The sequence below is a fragment of the Diceros bicornis genome, chromosome 22 (genome assembly GCF_020826845.1).
Source record: "Diceros bicornis minor isolate mBicDic1 chromosome 22, mDicBic1.mat.cur, whole genome shotgun sequence".
NCBI lineage: Eukaryota > Metazoa > Chordata > Mammalia > Perissodactyla > Rhinocerotidae > Diceros > Diceros bicornis.
Window position 1 is genome coordinate 10,034,246 of NC_080761.1, and position 18,173 is coordinate 10,052,418.

Genomic DNA, 18,173 nt, shown 5'->3' on the forward strand with positions numbered 1-18,173 from the left:
TATTGCCAATAGGACTGTGGGTATGAATCCAAATATTACTAAATCCAGCATGAGGAGAAATGTGTATGTATGTGTATACACACAAACACATAATTGTTGTTCAAGAATCTAGAACAAATTCTGAGCATGTTTACTCATCTGCCTCCTCTTATCCCTCCCCACAGGAATTATTCTTGACAGAAATATTTTAAAAGAGAAATTTTTACAATGGCCTCAGCAGTACTTAGTTCTGTCCCCACTACTGCTTCTCGTTTTGCCCTGTTACAAGTGGACAGTGGCAGTGGTTCTGATTCTGAGCCTGGAAAAGGCAAAGGTCGGAATACTGGAAAGTCTCAAACAAGCAAATCAACTACAAATGAGAAAAAGAGAGAGAAAAGAAGAAAAAAGAAGGAACAGCAACAGAGTGAAGCAAATGAGGTAACAGTTATAAATATTTGTGTCTGCTTTCCCAGTAGACTATAAGCATCATGAGGACAGGTACTATCTTGTTGATCCTTGTATCTATACTACCTGGTCTGTAGGTACTTGGTGAATATGACTTGAATGAATGGATATAAATTTGTGTGTATTTAGAGTCAAATGTAATGAACATTTTTTTTTTTGGTGAGGAAGATTAGCTCTGAGCTAACATCTGTTGCCAAGCATCCTCTTTTTGCTGAGGAAGATCGGCCCTGGGCTAACATCCATGCCCATCTTCCTCTACTTTATATGTGGGACACCTACCACAGCATGGCTTGATAAGTGGTGCATAGGTCCACGCCTGGGATCTGAACCTGTGAACCCCATGGCCGCTGAAGCGGAGCATGCAAACTTAACCACTACACCACTGGGCCGGCCCAGATGAACATTTTTTAAATGCCTTTATTTTTTTCTGTCTATGGAAGCTTACATGCTCATTCCAAAAAGTTTCTGAAAAACAAGGAAGTCTGAAAAGGAAACAAAGGTCATTTGTAAATATAACTGGAGATATAACCAATTCATATTTTGGTATGTGTTTTCTGTACATGTATATAAGTTTATATGAATATATAGATATATCTATTCATATTTATAGATATATCTATATATTCATATTTTACGTCAACAAAAATGGGATTAGATAATAGACTTTTATAACTGGCTTTTTAAAAAATTAGCCATGAGCAGTTTTCTGTATGAATAAATAAATACCTACATTATTTTAAATGACTCCACATTATTTAATTGTATGACTATAGCATACTTTACTTAATTGAACCCTTGTGATAAACATTTAGGTTGTTTCTTATTTTTTTACTATTATAGACAGTGATCCTATGATTAGCCTTGAACATACATTTTTATGCATTTCATGGTCATGTCTTTCTTAAGGGTAATAAGTGCATGGCAGGCCCTTCTCCCCTAGACATTCTTAGCGTGAGTTACATGACCACTATTTAATGTGTCCATTTGTTTTTAAAGGAAATGATGAAAAACAACTCTAGCCTGTGTTTGTTTTTTAATAGAAGGAGTGGTCAGGTATATAAGGACCTTTCTCAATATCATTTATTGAGAGAAGTAGTAAAAGTGCTTTTTTCTGCTTATATTCATTTTATGATGTCTCAAGACTTAGAAAAAACCTTTTTAATTTGTTTATTTCTATTACCATTGCTTTCAAAATTCTCTTTAAAATGCTGCCACACAGAGAGTAATTTTAAAAGAAAAGACATTTTCCCTACCATATTAACTTTCAGACGTCCAGTCTTTCAGAACTTTTGATTGTCCACCATTTTATTTTTGGAATTGAAGATGGTGTGGAGGAACAGAAAATAAGGTAATAGTGGAGTTTACATTAGAGAATAGGAAAACATGTAACTGAGAATGAGCCTGAGGATCCTTGCTTTCTACTTCCATGGCTATGGTTCTGTCGGTCTTTACTTGCTGTGAAGTAAAGCAACAGTCTCCCTGCCAGTGTTTTCTCTTCAGCAGCATCTCCTCCTCTATGTTCTTTCCACAGCAGAAACCAGCTACTTAAAGTGTTTGTATCTCATCACTCCCTTTTGCAGAACAATCTATTGATTATCAATTAAAATTGTTCATCCTTGACTTACAGCCTCTTTATTAGTTTCCTAGGGCTACCGTAACAAAGTGCCACTAACTAAGTAGCTTAATACAACAGATTTATTCTCTCTAACAGTTCTAGAGGCTAGAAGTCCAGACCAAGTGTCAACAAGGGCCATGGTCTCTCTGAAACTCTGAGTAGAATCCTTCCTTGCCTCTTCATACTTGTGTGGCCATAAGTCCTTGGCATTCCTTGGCTTGTGGCTGCATCACTCCAGTCTTTGCCTCTGTTGTTACATGGCGTTCTCTTTGTGTATCTTTCTCTTCACCTCTTCTTATAAGGACACCAGACATATTGGATTAGGGCCCACCCTAATTCAGTCTGACCTTAACTTGATTACATCTGCAAAAACCCTGTTTCCAAATAAGGTCGTATTCACAGACATCAAGGGTTAGGCCTACAACATAGCTTTTGGGGGAATACAATTCAATCCATTACAGCCTCTCAATATTTTTCTCCGTTGTTTCAACTGTCAAGTCTCAGGTTATTCTTATTGTTGGGAGTGGCTTGGCCAGTACAGTTTTAGTTCATTATGTTGCTTTGGAGACTAGGCTCTGTATTTTTCAGGACTAGCAAAGCAGTTGCTGGAGTTGTGTAAGCTGGCTTCTCTTGCTATTTTAACTTTTAAATTTGTAAGCTGTTAAAATCTTTTTGAACCCTATTGTTTTGCATTTTAAAAGCACACTTGTTATCCTTTTTTTTTTTTTTTACTCCTATGAACTTCTTCCCTTTAGCAAAGCAGAATCATTAAAATGGTGGATAATAGAGTACAGTCCATTTTCACTTTTTAAATTATTTCATCTAGAAATCCACCAGCATTATCTCAAATGCTGGTGGAATTAATATTCTACAAAGATTACAAAAAACACAAATAGTGACTTTGTGAGTTAGCATAATGAATATTTGGAATAGTATTTAGAAGTATAAAAATATTATTGATTTCTTAACTTCCAAAAAATCATTGGTATCCCAGGATTGGTAAACTGAATTTAATATATTTTTTGTTTGTTTCATAGCTCAGAAATCTTGCTTTTAAGAAAATTCCCCAGAAATCATCCCATGCCATTTGTAATGCTCAACATGAGCTTTCATTACCAAACCCAGTACAGAAGGATTCACGAGAAGAAAATTGGCAAGAGTGGAGACAAAGAGATGAGCAGGTACAGCTAATTAAATCAAATTATTTTGCTTTGTTTTTCAATGAATTTATGCTTTTTTAAGATGGCAGTGTATCTGAGTCCGTGACACCACTGTTCTTTGGAGCATTTTGTATTGGATTAATTCACATGTGTTTGCTGCTTTTAATAAGAGGTCTGTTTTTTATCTACTAGAAAAGCAGATTGATACATTTATTATTTTTGTTAGTTTTGGCAATTCAAAGCATTTATTTTGTGAGTTTTTAATTCATCTGCCTTTTTACAAATGAAGGAGAGATAGGGAAGGTAGAACAACAGGATTAAATTATTTCAAGTAAAACAATCACATTTTTAGGGCCAGAGATCTCTTGTTAAAAATATCCAGTGACAGTTTTGTTTAAAAAAGGAAAGACTTTGAGGGAAAACTTCCTTTTCAACTTGATGTAAAATAGTTTATGGCGTTTGTTTGTTTCTTTAACCTATTTACGTGATATTTTGTTCTTCTATGCCCCTGTTAAATAAATACTAAATAACCAGATTAAATAGATAATTTATTAAGACCAGCCAGTTTTTGTGTGTGTGTGTGTGTGGTGTGCGGGAAAATAACATATGATGTCTGGAATGTACTCTAGTAGATGCTGAATGTATGGGAAATAAATAGGTATGTATTTGCTTATCTATTAAACTGTCATTTGATCTATTGGGAATAGGTATTGTTCTAGCAGATGTTTGCCTTAATAAAGTGGCTATACCTATCATGCTTGGGTAACCGGTTTTAAAAGAATTAGATTATGCTAAACTATGCTCTTAACATAAACTATGTTAATTATAACGTTTTCTTTAGGATTTTGTTGTCCCTCAGGCTCATCATTACGATTGTCAATTATTACACTAGAGCTGTGCAAAAATGCTGTTCAACAGATAGTTCCAGGCATTGGTATACTGGATAAATCATCTTGTAGTATTCTCGCGGGGAGGGGGTTGATTTTTTTTTCCTTCTACAGCATTCATTATGACAGATTATGCTGGTTTACTAATATAAATGTAATGATCTGCTTGTTTAAACAGTAATAGAATTTACCAGTGTCTTTACTGGAGAGAATTTCTCCCAGTGGCCCAAAGGGCACTGGAAAATTAATGAAAGAAAAATACTCAAATTTGCACCAAAATGAATTCTGTGTAGATCATTTTGAGAATGGGAACTTGAGGATGGATATGTGATTGCCCTTCTTTTTGCCCCCATGATTGCTACCAAAATGACCAGGTAATTATGAAAAGGAAATAGTCAGCTTGGCCCTGACCCTAAGGAAGAATGTCATCCAAGGGTCAGGAACTTTCTGCTGGATATTCTATTGATGGGTCACGTAGGAAACCGTGGTGTACCTTATTTGGAAGTCTCATTTGTAGGAAAATAATCAAGGTCATGGGTAGTAGAGTAGATCCTGGGATAATTACACTGACAAGTGAAGAAGAGATAAGGGCAAACCTTGGAACAGATGGAGAGTATACCACCTGGATTATGTTTTATTGTGTGGAATAATAGATTTTAAAAGTAGGGACCAGGTTGTGACTGTACTAGGCAGAAAGCATATAGTGTGGTGGGTGTTCTTCCTCACACAGTAGGGAAACAGCACTATGAGAAACTCCAGGTATTGAAGGCTGAGCCAGTCAAAAAGCTCAATATAGAAATCTTGCCTGTTATGTTGCTGCTTATTTTAAACACAAAAGAGAAATTGTGCTAAGATAAAGTTTCCTACTCCTGAATCACCAAAGTGATAATGTAAATTTACATCAGCTAGGTTTCAGCATAAAATCTGAGAGCTGACATTAAACAGCAGACAGCTGGACAGTATAGAAGCATCCAGTCCGCTTACTTATGAGCAAACACTGGATCTTAGTTGATCTCATGTCAACCGAAGAAAAGTTTCTGCTACATAAAAGGAAAAGAACATTGTACTTAGTGTCCAAAGTGAAAGCATACCTGAAAAAGATTTGCTACAGGGAACAAAAGTTGATTTTAGATAGCACCTATTTTTTGCTTTAGTAAAAACCAAGGGGCTAGAACATTTTGTAAAAGTCAAGAGGATAGTAATGTAATCTAGATAATAGTCTGAGATGAAAAAGTGGTTAAGAGAAATCGAAAGGAGATGGGCGAAATAAAAAATTGGGGAAGTAAAATCTTAGCAGAATTAAGAGCTTCATTAGGACTAGAGAACAGAGTATACACTGAAGAAAATTGAGTCAGTTGTGTGAAGAAAAATTTGAGATAAATTTTGCCAATAAAATTGGTGTGCTAGATTGGAGCACAGGACTGAAATCCGGCAGAGGCATAATTAGTGTCCCTGAAACAGGTAGAAGAGAGGCGGTCATCAAAGATAATGTTGATAGAAATTTTCCTAAGCTAGCAATTTTCCTAAGCTAGAAACTTGAATCTGAGCTTGAAAGAACTGAAGACTTTTTAAAGACTTTTTTTGAAAACTTTTAAAAAGTCTTTTTTTTTTTTAATAATTTTATTTATTTATTTAATTTTCCCCCCAAAGCCCCAGTAGATAGTTGTATGTCATAGCTGCACATCCTTCTAGTTGCTGTATGTGGGACGCGGCCTCAGCATGGCCGGAGAAGCAGTGCGTCGGTGCGCGCCCGGGATCCGAACCCCGAGCCGCCAGCAGCGGAGCACACGCACTTAACCGCCAAGCCACGGGGCCAACCCGAAAAAAGTCTTTTTAAAAGTTTTTAATTTTAAGAATGAGAAGCAAGGAAATAATAGTATAAGTAGATGCATGAGAGAAAACAGGTTACCTAAGGATGAAAAATCAGGCTGGCTACTTTAAAGATTTTATTTATTTATTTTTCCCCCCAAAGCCCCAGTAGATAGTTGTATGTCATAGCTGCACATCCTTCTAGTTGCTATATGTGGAACTCGGCCTCAGGATGGACAGAGAAGTGGTGCCTCGGTGCACGCCCTGGATCCGAACCCGGGCCACCAGCATCGGAGCGCGCACACTTAACCACCAAGCCACGGGGCCAGCCCCAGGCTGGCTACTTTAAAAGCCGGAATTAAAATGTTAGGACCAAGAATTCCATGTCTAGCCAAGATGTCATTTGTGTGAATGCTAAAGAAATACATTTTCAGACATGAAGTGCTGAGAAAGAATACCACCATTATCTTTTCTGAAAATTTTTCTGAGATGTACTACTGCCAGTTAAAAGACAAATCTAAATAAAGAACACAATAATTGGAAAGCACTGGTGGTAAGAACTGAAGCTAGTTCAATACAGAATTAACTCTAAGTAGTGATTGTAAATGAGGTTATTAAAGAGAACATAACTCACTTGAAGAATTCGTCTCAAATGAAATCCCTATTTATGAATATAAAAATTAGGAAGGAAATGGGTCAGAGGTGTCACAGGTATTTTGAAGTATTAAATATGAAATATTAAAATCTTTCAATATGAAAAATATATAGTTCTAAATGTGTGTTTTTTTAAATTTAAAGAGAACTACTTATAATTCTTTTCATTCTATAAGTTTTAAATCACTTGAAGAAAAAAAATGAAAACATAGTCCACATGGCAAGTTATAAGCAAAGGAAATTGTAAGGAATCCTTTGAAATGAGGTATAAAAAAGGATAATAGACAAGTACTTTGTTTTATAAATAAATATAAATAGGTGGAATTACCCATTAAAAGACAAAGACCAAGTGGGACAAACTAAACTACATTTTGATCTTAATTCTAATCTTTTCCTTAAAATTAAAAATTATGATATATTAACCCTTAATGGATAGATTGAGCCTATTCAAGATACTGTATGTTTTGCTAAGGTATTCTGCCAAAGCTGCTGGGAACTATAGAAATGATCTTTATTGCATGTTAGTGTCTTAAATGTTTTAAAATACTGGCACAAATTAAGACTGTGTTGACAACTATATGCTAATTCTCAGATGCAGACAGTTTTGAGCACCCTACAGATGATTGGTCCTGTAACAAAGAGCTTTCTTTAGTTATTTTAGAGTCAGTTGTCCATTCATTGGATAGAGCTTTGTGACCTTGGAGCAAATTTCTATAATATAGGATAAGACCCAACATAAGCAAGGCTTGGCTTTCATGTCTGAGCTCTTTCAGATGTCTTTGGGAGTTCTGAATGATTGAAGACACCGTAAACCAAGGCAAAGACAAGCCATGGATAGGAAAGAGATATTTGCCACACATATAATGAACAACAGGTTTATATCCAGAATATATTAAAGACTAGCAAAAGACAAATAACTCAAATGAAAAAAAATGGGCAAAGGAAAACAGAAGAGGAACTTTAATAGTCGATAAATATCTGAAAAGATGTTCAAACTCTCTAGTAATAGGGAAATGCAAATTCAAACAATTAGATACATAACATGTGGTAAAAGTACAAAGCAAGCATAAGATGACACACTCCAACTTCCAACTTCAGAATGGTGGTTACTGTAGGGAGAGAGAAAGGAAAAAAAGATAGGGGAATGGGACTTCATTGTTATGTTTAATGTCTTGTTTCTTTCTACACATATGAAGAAATATAGGGAAATGTTGAATCTGTTAAACATGAGTGGTAAATATATGGCATCTATTTCTTGTATTTTTGAAATATTTCCTATTTTAAAAGAAAAGTTTTTGTCTCCTTTTCTATTTCATAAACTTGTATGCATGCCAGCATACTTCAGTGTGGAACGATAATCTTATATTCCCTGCTTCTTTGCAGAGATGTATGCCTCAAAGGGAGGTATATGTTTCACACTTGAAATGGGTGAATTTTATTGTGATATTTGATATATAAAATATGTGAATTATATCTCAGTAAAGCTGTTTAAAAAAGATGAATAGGCCATGGCTTTGATTTAATTGTATTCATAATTTTTACTATTTTTTTTTTAATATTGAATCAAGATTGTTTACCAACACCTGTTGCCTGGGAATAAATCTCTGTAGATGTTGTTCGTGAACGTCTTTTACTCATGATACATTGATATTACTGATTCTGGTGTGCTTTTTTTAAGTCTATATCATGGCTCAAAAATAATTAAGTGAATAGAAAAATCTCTTCTCATGTGTTTTCAGTGATAAACAGATCAAATTCTGTTGTGTGTTTCTTCTTCTTATTGATTCACACTCCACACGTCACTGGTTTTGTGCAACTCTAAAGTGAAATATCTGCTAGCATGTGCACTATAGTAATTGTTCTTTCACATTCTATCCTTCAGTCCATTGGATAAAGGTGTTTTGCCATAGCTTGTTCTGTTTTTTGTTTGTTTGTGAGCGTGATATTTGTCATTAACCTTGTGGCTGGTGTAATAAGTCCCTTGGCAATAGTTTGACTTGTACCTGGTTTCCCTATAAGGAGCGCAAATTCAAATAAATCCTCTGCATTTTTTGGCTCTTCTTTAACAATAAAATTCATCACATTGTTCTGGAAAGCATTTCTTGGTACTTGTCTGGAAAGACTCATACAGGCCATTGTGCTTTGAGAGTGAAAAACTATAGTGTCTTCAGGCCACTGGTCTGACATGTTTCGTAGCAGGAAGCTAGGAACAAATAGATTGATGACTCAATAAATCAAAATTTCAAATATTCACTATCTTAATTTTCTATTTATAATTTTCCTTTTCAGCTGCTTATGTGATGTCACTCTTGTTCTGACACATACAAATTTATATTCTGTATTCACTGTATTAGAGTCCTGTTCATTTTTAAATTTATGCTGTTTTTATAAGTTGCATTATTTACAATTCTGTTTTCATTACTACTTTTAATCCTTCAGTGAATCATTGAACCATTTTTATTACTTGGAGGTATAATAAAGTATACAACAAAAATGCAGACTTAATAAATGTAAACAACACTCAAAAAACAAGAAGATGCATTAGCTGAGATGAACCAAACTTGATAATTAGGGTGAACACACGTATACAGTTTTTTGTTTGTTTGTTTGTTTGTTTTTAGTGAGGAAGATTGGCCCTGAGCTAACATCTGTTGCCAGTCTTCCTCTTTTTGCTTGAGAAAGGTTGTTCCTGAGCTAACATCTGTGCCAATCTTCCTCTTTTTGCTTGAGAAAGATTGTTCTTGAGCTAACATCTGTGCCAATCTTCCTGTCTTTTGTATGTGGGACACTGCCACAGCATGGCTTGATGAGCAATGTGTAAGTGCATGCCCGGGATCCGAACCAGCGAACCCTGGGCTGCCCAAGTGGAGTGTGCAAACTTAACCACTACCCCACCGGCCCAGCCCCTACATACAGTTTTTGTAGAACACTGACAACGTTTAAAATCATAATGTTCAATAAGACTATTAGAAGATTTCTGGGAAAATAATTCTGCTTTCCAAATTAGTGAAAGATATGTGGTCCACACTTTGAAAATCACTAAGTTAGAGGACCACAAGGCACTACTGCTATCGTGGCTAAATGGTTGGCTGCAAGTGTTAGATGTCTTCAGAATGATGTTCTGTGTTGTTTTACAATAACCCTGTTCTCATGATGCCTTTGAGAAATGAAGGTTAACTCTTCATTTGGAATTTGTTTTGCTTGGATTTAAAATGGGTAAATTTTAAATCTAGTTCCAAAATTTTTACTGTCTTTCCTATTTTTCATTGGTTCTTCATACTCTTTAACTGATCATAAACGCTTGAGCTATAGGTTTGTTTAAATAGAAAAAAAATGTTTTACTACTAGATGGGGAGTAGGAGGCAATGAAGGAAGCCAAGAGGAAGGGGATCTGAAGTACTCCATCTTGGGCACATGTAAGTATCTTCTTCAATCGTCTAGGCATTTTAGTGCCTACTGTTTCCTCTTTTTCTTCTTTTCCTCCTTCTCCCATAAGTACAAAGACAATGATGAGGAAATCTCAGTTTGCAAACTTAAATATAAGGTACTTTTTAAAAATCATAGTTTTTATTTGCATTTTCTTGCCTGGTGCCTGTCTTTTAGGCCCAGCCTTTTTTTTTTTTCCCCCGTTCTACCTATACATATACTGAATAATTAGATTGACAGCTGTAATTACAGCAGTCTTAGGATTAATTAATTCTCTAATTAAGATATGTTTAAAGAATTTGGAAATCTTTCCACGTTTTCTTTCTCTTTCCTGATGTTTTAGTTTTGTGCTACCCTTCTCCTTGTTATCTAGGGTCAAAAATCTTATCTTTGATTAATTCTTCTTTCATACCTCATATTCAGTGTTCCAAAACTTGGTCAGTCTTTTCTAAGATCTAGCCTTTTTTATGTTCTGCACCGCTATGTTCTCATCCAGGTTCCTATATGCTGAGATTACAGTGGGTTAGCCAGACACATTGATTCTAAGTTCTCGTTCTTGTAATAGTCCAGTTTATTTCTTTAATATTACTTTTATTAGCGTTCCTCTTTCATCTGCCCTGAATCCCTAATTTTTAGGGAGTGTCTGGAACCTAATTCTACCCTACCTGAGCAATCTTATTTTCTATTATTCTCCAACATAGAGGAGGGGGATTCTAATTTACTGTGTGTAACTCTTGTGCCAGGCAAGCACTGTCTTAGGTATTTTATGTATAGTATAGCTTTAAATCCTCAAAACTACCCTGCAAGGTTGATATTTCTATTTCCTTTTTATATATGAAGAAAGTGAGATTCACAGACGTTACATAACTTGCCCGGGGTCACAGCCAGCAGGGGTGGAATAAGAATTTAAATTATCGACCTGTGTGATTTCCCAAAGCCTGTATTTTTTCCACGTCTCTCTTGTATTGTATAGAATTCATCCTTTACTAGGTATCCCTTTCCTTGGTATCCCATAATATACCTATTCGTACTATTATACCTTTGTTCACGTGACTCTTTCCTCCTGAAATTCTTCTATTCCTTTTTCTACCTATCCAAATTATATCGATCCTTTAAGGACCAACTTAAATTAGTTTCTTTTCTGTATGCTTCTCTGAATTCTATTTGTTGTTTATCTTTTTTCCCCTCAACTTTTGTAGCACTTTTAATGTCTTATTCTATTTCCCTTACTTTATATGTCTTAGTCTCTGTCCCCAAAGGAGTAGTAATTCTTTGAGGACAAAAGTCGTATTTATGCTGCTTCTTTAAAGCTCTACAGGCAAAGCACATAGAAGGTTCTCTATAAATTCTTATTGGCTGATTGATCATACAGTGACATTTTTGGAAGATTTGTTCTAGTTTTCAGAGATTTAAATTTAAATTTAAATTATTTTTACCTACTTATATTTCCTTGTATACTAGTTTGTGTTAATAATTAAAAGGTAAATTTAAGCTCTAAACTGCTAAATTTAGAATCAAATCTGGGGAGAGCTATATTTTTCACTTTAAAAGTTCCATTTCATTCAGTTTTTATCATGCTATTAGAATCAGCTACTTTAATATTTAAGTTCTATGAGTTAATGTGAGAAAGAATAATGACATCTTGCAAGGCTCCCAACTTCCTAACCTGTTCTCCTGCCCACTAACTTATTTTTGGAATATCAGTCAGAATATGTGACATATTGGAAATAATCTTAAATGCTCTCTCCATAAATGTTAAATATCATTAATGTGAATTAAAAGCTTAGTGGTAAATTGAACCAGCTTTGTTCAGAGTAAACTTAAGTAGTTTTGTTACTTTTTCTGTGTTGGGATGACTACTATGCTTTAATTATCGTGAAATATTTTGTGCTCAGTTTGCGAGTTTAGGTGGAAAAGTCGAAGTAAACTTCCTTTTTTGTGTAACACTTAGACAAATCCAATTACATTTTTCTAATTTCCAAGGTATCCCTTTGAAACAGATTACTCCTTTTTGGAGTTGGTTTCTGGTTTAGTTTAGATTTTTTTTTTTATTTTTGTTAAGCAACAGAAACAATTTTTTTTTTTTTTATAATTTTATTTATTTATTTATTTATTTCCCCCAAAGCCCCAGTAGAGAGCTGTATGTCATAGATGCACATCCTTCTAGTTGCTGTACGTGGGACGCGGCCTCAGCATGGCCGGAGAAGCGGTGTGTCGGTGCGTGCCCGGGATCCGAACCCGGGCCACCTGCAGCGGAGCACGCGCACTTAACCGCTAAGCCATATCGCCGGCCCAGCAACAGAAACAATTCTGATTAACTTTGGCAAAAAACAATTTGTTCAAAGGATACTGAGTGATTCACAGATTTGAATTAAGAACTAAGCAACTAGGCCTTGGGAAAGATGGAAACTAAGGAATTCTGGGGTGCTCAAAGGCATGAACTAGTGGAACTAGTGCACTCACTTTTAGAGGGCTATCATCAGATGATTGAACCCCACTTGCTTTGTGTTTGTTCTCAAAATTTAATTCTGAGGAGAGCAAAAAAGAGTTGGATTTCTTGCCCCCACCCTGTTGTTAGTGATTGTAGCCTGGATGTTTGTGTGGGTACAGTGGTGGTTGGTATACAGGATTATGTGATTGGCTGTCCTGCCAGAATCATAGGACATTGGAATGAAGAGTAGTTATTCAAAGGAATAAAGGAAGGGATTCTGGACAGACAAAAACAAGAGATGTCCACTAAATTTATGATTTCATTATCCAGTATGCGTAGGTCAACACATACTGGTACACAAATCCAGGATGTTTACTCCTATCGTGTTGCAACTATCCTGTATTCAGCTGCAGACATATCTTATCCCTAATGCTGGACAGCCTAAAGTCCCTTCTAACTACTGTAGCAATTCTGTTTAGCATTTGAAAGTAATTCTTGGAGAGTAATTCGATTGGAGGGTGGTGGAAGCTAGATTGTAAGAAGTTAAGGTGAGATTTAGTGGTAAGAAAGAGGAACCAAAAGATATAGATCACAAAGAATCATTTTATTATGGTATTAGATAACTTTAAAGGTAGGACAACCATATAAAAGGAATAAAATGATAAGAGTAAAATGATGCACTATAATTATTCTCTAACATCAACCATATACTAGGACATTTGGTCACCTTATTTAATGGTTCTATAACTGTGGATTAGTCTATATTAAGGAAATGGTATGTTTTATAATGCTTGTTGAGTTATTTTTCAGTATTCTTATATTTTTGAGTAATAATCACTATTAAATTTTCTGTGTCCTAAATTGGATACCATCTTTGACATCTATTACAGTGTCAATTTCTTTGTAAGATTTTTTTATTAAAGTAAAAAGACTATATAATATACAACAGATAATGGTCAGTGAAAGGGAAACTAGAAATCTCAAACTTGGAAGTTTTTGCTTTAGTGTTATCTATAAAATACAGAATACCCTACTTTGGCATGGATAGATAACTTTGGAGAACCCAGATTGTTCAAACATGCGCCGCATAACGTTTCAGTTAATGATGGACTGCGTATACAACAGTGGTCCCATAAGAATAGTACCATGTGGTCTAGGTGTCTAGTAGACTCTACTGTTTAGGTTTGTGTAAGTACTGTACGGGAGGAAGAAATTTTCCTCTACCCTTCTGTCTTCCTCTGGCTGGTCTAGGAATTAAATTGACATGAGACAGATTAACAAGAGAAAAACAAAAGTTTAATATCATGTATATACAGGAGAAACCCAGGAAAACTGAGTAGCCTGCCAAAATGACCTAAGCCCTCACTTTAAGTACCATCCTCAGCTAAAAACAAAAGAAGATATTGGGAGTGGGGAGAGTTAGAGACTTCAAAGGGAAGGAAGACAATTCATAGGTAGGTGAAAAGGAGCAAACATTTGGAAAACAACTGTTTGGCCACATAGTAACAGAAGAACACAGAGGAGAGCCTTGCAAACATGCTTTTCTAGGTTCCTCCCTGTCCACCACCTAGTTCATGTTATGCTAAGGTGATAGTTCACTTCCTGCGGCAGGTTTTTCTATCTGAATTCTTTTAAGCAGTTAAGGGGGAGGTAACAAGAAAAACCTTCTGAGTCTTTTGTTTCTTAAAAATAATCAGCCTAAAATAATCCTCATGTTAAAGAGGCACATTTTGGGGTGGCAGATTTTGTTCCCCTTCAGTACACTCTATGATGTTTGCACAACACAAAATAGCCTAATGATGCATTTCTCAGAATGTAGCCCCATCTTTAAGCAACGCATGACTGTATTTGTTTCCTTCTCTTGTATATATTGTCATGGCTGTTTTGCTAGTGTGGTATAATGCTATCATCTGTTTATTGTGAAACTTTTTTCTTTTTTTAGCTGACATCTGAAATGTTTGAAGCAGATCTTGAGAAGGCATTGTTGCTAAGTAAATTAGAATATGAAGAACATAAAAAGGTATTTACACATTTATTAATTTAGATATTTTAGGTTTAAGTGGTCACAGGTTAAGACCAACCTATCTGAATTTTGTATAAAAGTTCTTTAAAGTTTGTTCTAAAAATTCATAGTTGTAAAAAAATATTATTACAAGCTTTTTATAAGAAGATTCCTCCTCAAGCTTTGAGAGACAACAGAAACATGTGGATTAAGCTTTGTCTGGTGATTTGGAATGTTTAGTTAATAAATTTCTCCACCCGAGATGAAGGGCAGAGAGAAAATGAAATCAATAGCAGATGATTTACTTTAACTTATTGTAAATGAACATATTTTTTATGTAAGTAGATTTAAAAATTTAAGTAAGTATTAGTACAGAGGCATCCATTAAGAGACCCTCTGCTGGAGATACACTATAATTAACTAAAATAAATGAGAGGACAGTTCTGATCATTTGGCCTTGTGAGCTCAGTATTTGTCACTAAGCTGTGAACTCAGCATTTGTCACTAAGCTCTGATATTGGGCTGTGTCCTGAAATGCATTCTACAGCTTGTTAACTGTAGGAACATTAAGTAAAAAGTGGTGTTGGTTTCCAGTTTCTATATTTAAATTGAGCATTTATATTCATATTATTTAACATCTTAGTCCTTTACATGTATTGGGAGTTTTTTTTGGTCCATAAAAGTTATTCAACTTGTAATTACTCAATGGTTGATCGTAATTACTCAATGGTTGATCATAAATGGCCTCTGGTCGTGCTTAAGGGCCTTTAGACTATGTCATTGTACACTAGCTCCTTCACTCAAGATGAAGAGAAGAGAGGAATTAAACTTCACAACAGATGATTTTGCTATTTATTTATAGTTCAAGGGAAGAGGATGCAAGTTGTCAGTAAAATGGACTTTGTACACTATATGTGTTAGTTTCATTTTTCATATCCCTATTCCTGTTATCTTGATTAATCAAGAATAACTATAATCCTTATTGTTACTTGTCTATTTAGACACAAAGTTGGCAATTACAAAAATGGATACAGCTAGCTTTACTGTCATTTAATCATTTAAATGGAATTTCAGTTTACAGTGGAAAAGTCCTCCTGACTTGCTCAATTTGGAGATAAAATTTATCAAATAGAATATCATACAATAATGATTTGTTGTTGTCAGATATATGTCTAGATTCTAAAGCTAAAAGGATTGGCTGTATCTACAGAGGAGGAGTAGAGTAGATGATGTTGATAAAATATCATGTTTCCAGCCAGTTTTCTTGGCACAGTCATAGGCCTAGTACTCAAAAGCATTGGTTTTATCAGATGAAATGACTCTCAGAGAATGGAGGAACTCCTTTTTTATGCAATGGCTAGTTTGATGTGATTACATTGATGTAACCATTGAGTTATAAGTCAATATTCCAACAAAATAACTATAATTATTCTAGCCTAAGGATTTTTATAATAACTAAAGTTTGGGATAGCATTTTCTATTCTGTTCTATCACTCATTCACCAAATATTTTTTTTAATAGCCAAAATGTGCTAGGCATACAATACAAAGGTAAAGATATGGTCTCAGCCCTTGAGTTTAGTGGAGGGAGACATACATATAATTATAGCATATAGTATTGAAAGATGTACATTGTCAGTGCAGTGGGAATTCAGAAAGTTAGAAGAATTTTCTGTGCCTTTGATGGGGATGGGTCTTAGGAAAAGATTCTTAAAGAGGAGTTTTACTAGAAGTATTAGAAGTTCACAGGGTAGGCAAGAGAAAGTAGGCATTCTCAGGGAAGAAGTGGCAAGTATACAAGATAATGTATATGTGAAAGAGTATAGCATATTTAAAAACTATAATTTAGGGACTTAGAGTTGCTGGAGATATTGCCAGAAGGATAGGATATAAAGAACCTCATGTACCAGGCTAAGGAGATTGGGTGTTATACATCTGTGTGTTAGCAGAGAGCTATTGAATATTTTTAACTTTTAGATTGATTTCGGGTTTTCATTTTGGAAACTCATGCTGTAGCACTGTGGAAGATAGATTGAGGGCTAAAATTAGAGGGTGTTGCAGTGTCAAGCAAAAGAAGATAGGAAAAATGACAGACGGTGTGAAGAAAAGAGAATAGATTTAAGAGATGTTTAGGAGATAAACTCAGCAGGACCTAGTGACTAATTTGGATATAAAGTGTGTAGGAAGAGTAGGGAAGAATTCCTCTAGAATGACATTTCTACCCTAGGCAGTTGTGTAGATGACAGTGGCATTAAACAAGGTACCTACTGGAGGATCAAGTAGGGAAAACAGGGTGAACATATTTAGTCTGGAGATGTTTATTAAACATTCCAGTTGAGTAGTCTACATACAGAAATCGTCAGTGCATAGGTGGAACTTTAAACTTAGAGTTTGAGGAACAGTGGGCATAAAGCATAAGAAGAACAGGTTAAGAATGGAATAATGGTGAACAGCAGCTACATTTTTAAGAACAGGGTTGGGAAAAGAGAAGCCAGTGAAGGAGACTTACGAGTAATCAGAAGTATATTGGGAAAACCAAGAGATGCTGGAAAAACTAATACCTTTTTTGGATTTGGCATTGAAGAGGAAGTTGACCTTAGTTTTAGTGTTGGAGAACAGCAGAAGCCAGATTTCAGGGGAGTGAGAAAGGAAATTGACTGTAGATTATTGTCTTAAGTTTGGTCTAAAATGGAGAAGAAGAAGAAGAAAGTGGCAGCTAGGAGGGGTTATAGATCAAGGTATAGCTTTTTGTTTTTATTTTAATGTTTAAGAGGCAAGAGATTGAGTATATAAATTAAAATGTATCCTTTTATACAATTTGGCTAGCGTAAGTTTTTATTTTTTGCCTTTTACCTTAAAAAAACACTTTAAGAAACATATTGGTGAGTTGATTTTATTAGTGTAAACCAAGCTTAATTATTGTTGGTAATTCTTTTTAGGAGTATGAAAATGCTGAAAATGCTTCAACTCAGTCAAAGGTGATGAATAAAAAAGATAAAAGAAAGAATCATCAGGGAAAAGACAGACCACTCACAGTATCGCTAAAAGATTTTCAATCTGAAGGTAATACATGTACGAAATCTGTTATGCTAGGAAAACTATCCTAAGTCTTTGTATACTTAAGTTGTAAGTACCTTTCTAATCTAATTTTTTAAATAAGTAAAAATGGTTTTATTAATGTGTTATTTAGAATATAAAATGTAAACTTATTGGGAAATAAACCATTTGGAGGTTAAAGTAATTTAAAATTAGTCATTAAAACTAGATTTATCTTTTTGTATTTCTGAATTTGTCCCTTTTTTAAAACTCACTGAAAATAAAAATTGACATTTGTAGTTTTTGAGTCATCTTGAAACATATTATTGTCCTTATACATAAAATGATTTGGCTTACACTAGACCAGGAATAGCATCTTCAGAGTTCATCTGGTCAACCTCTTCAAGTTATCTGGAACTATATCTCAGCAAATTAACTTACAGATTTTTAGAATGAGACTTATTACCAGAAAACTCTTTATAATATCATTTGTGTTTTTGTCATCAAACAGAAAAGACAGAAGAAAATTATACCATCCACCAAATTTTTGAAGACAGACCACAAAGCATATTATTTTTGATAAGGGAAGTGGTGAAAACCCTAAATCTGTACTGTGTAATATATTAGCCACTATTCATGTGTGGCAGCTTAAATGTAAATTAATTAAACTTAAACTAAAATAAAAAAAATTTCTTAGTTGCATTAGCCAC

General features: G+C 34.8%; 1 protein-coding gene across 4 annotated transcripts in view; it reads left to right on the forward strand.

Annotated features, from left to right (window-relative positions):
• Positions 1-18,173, forward strand: part of GKAP1 (G kinase anchoring protein 1) — a 72,864-nt gene that overhangs the window by 7,807 nt on the left and 46,884 nt on the right. For all 4 annotated transcript variants that reach the window (XM_058565567.1, XM_058565566.1, XM_058565565.1 and 1 more), the window contains exons 3-6: positions 165-417; positions 3,097-3,240; positions 14,369-14,446; positions 17,367-17,490. In XM_058565567.1, the coding sequence (XP_058421550.1) occupies positions 208-417; positions 3,097-3,240; positions 14,369-14,446; positions 17,367-17,490 (556 nt within the window). In that variant the 5' untranslated portion in view covers positions 165-207. The remainder of the gene's footprint in view (positions 1-164; positions 418-3,096; positions 3,241-14,368; positions 14,447-17,366; positions 17,491-18,173) is intronic.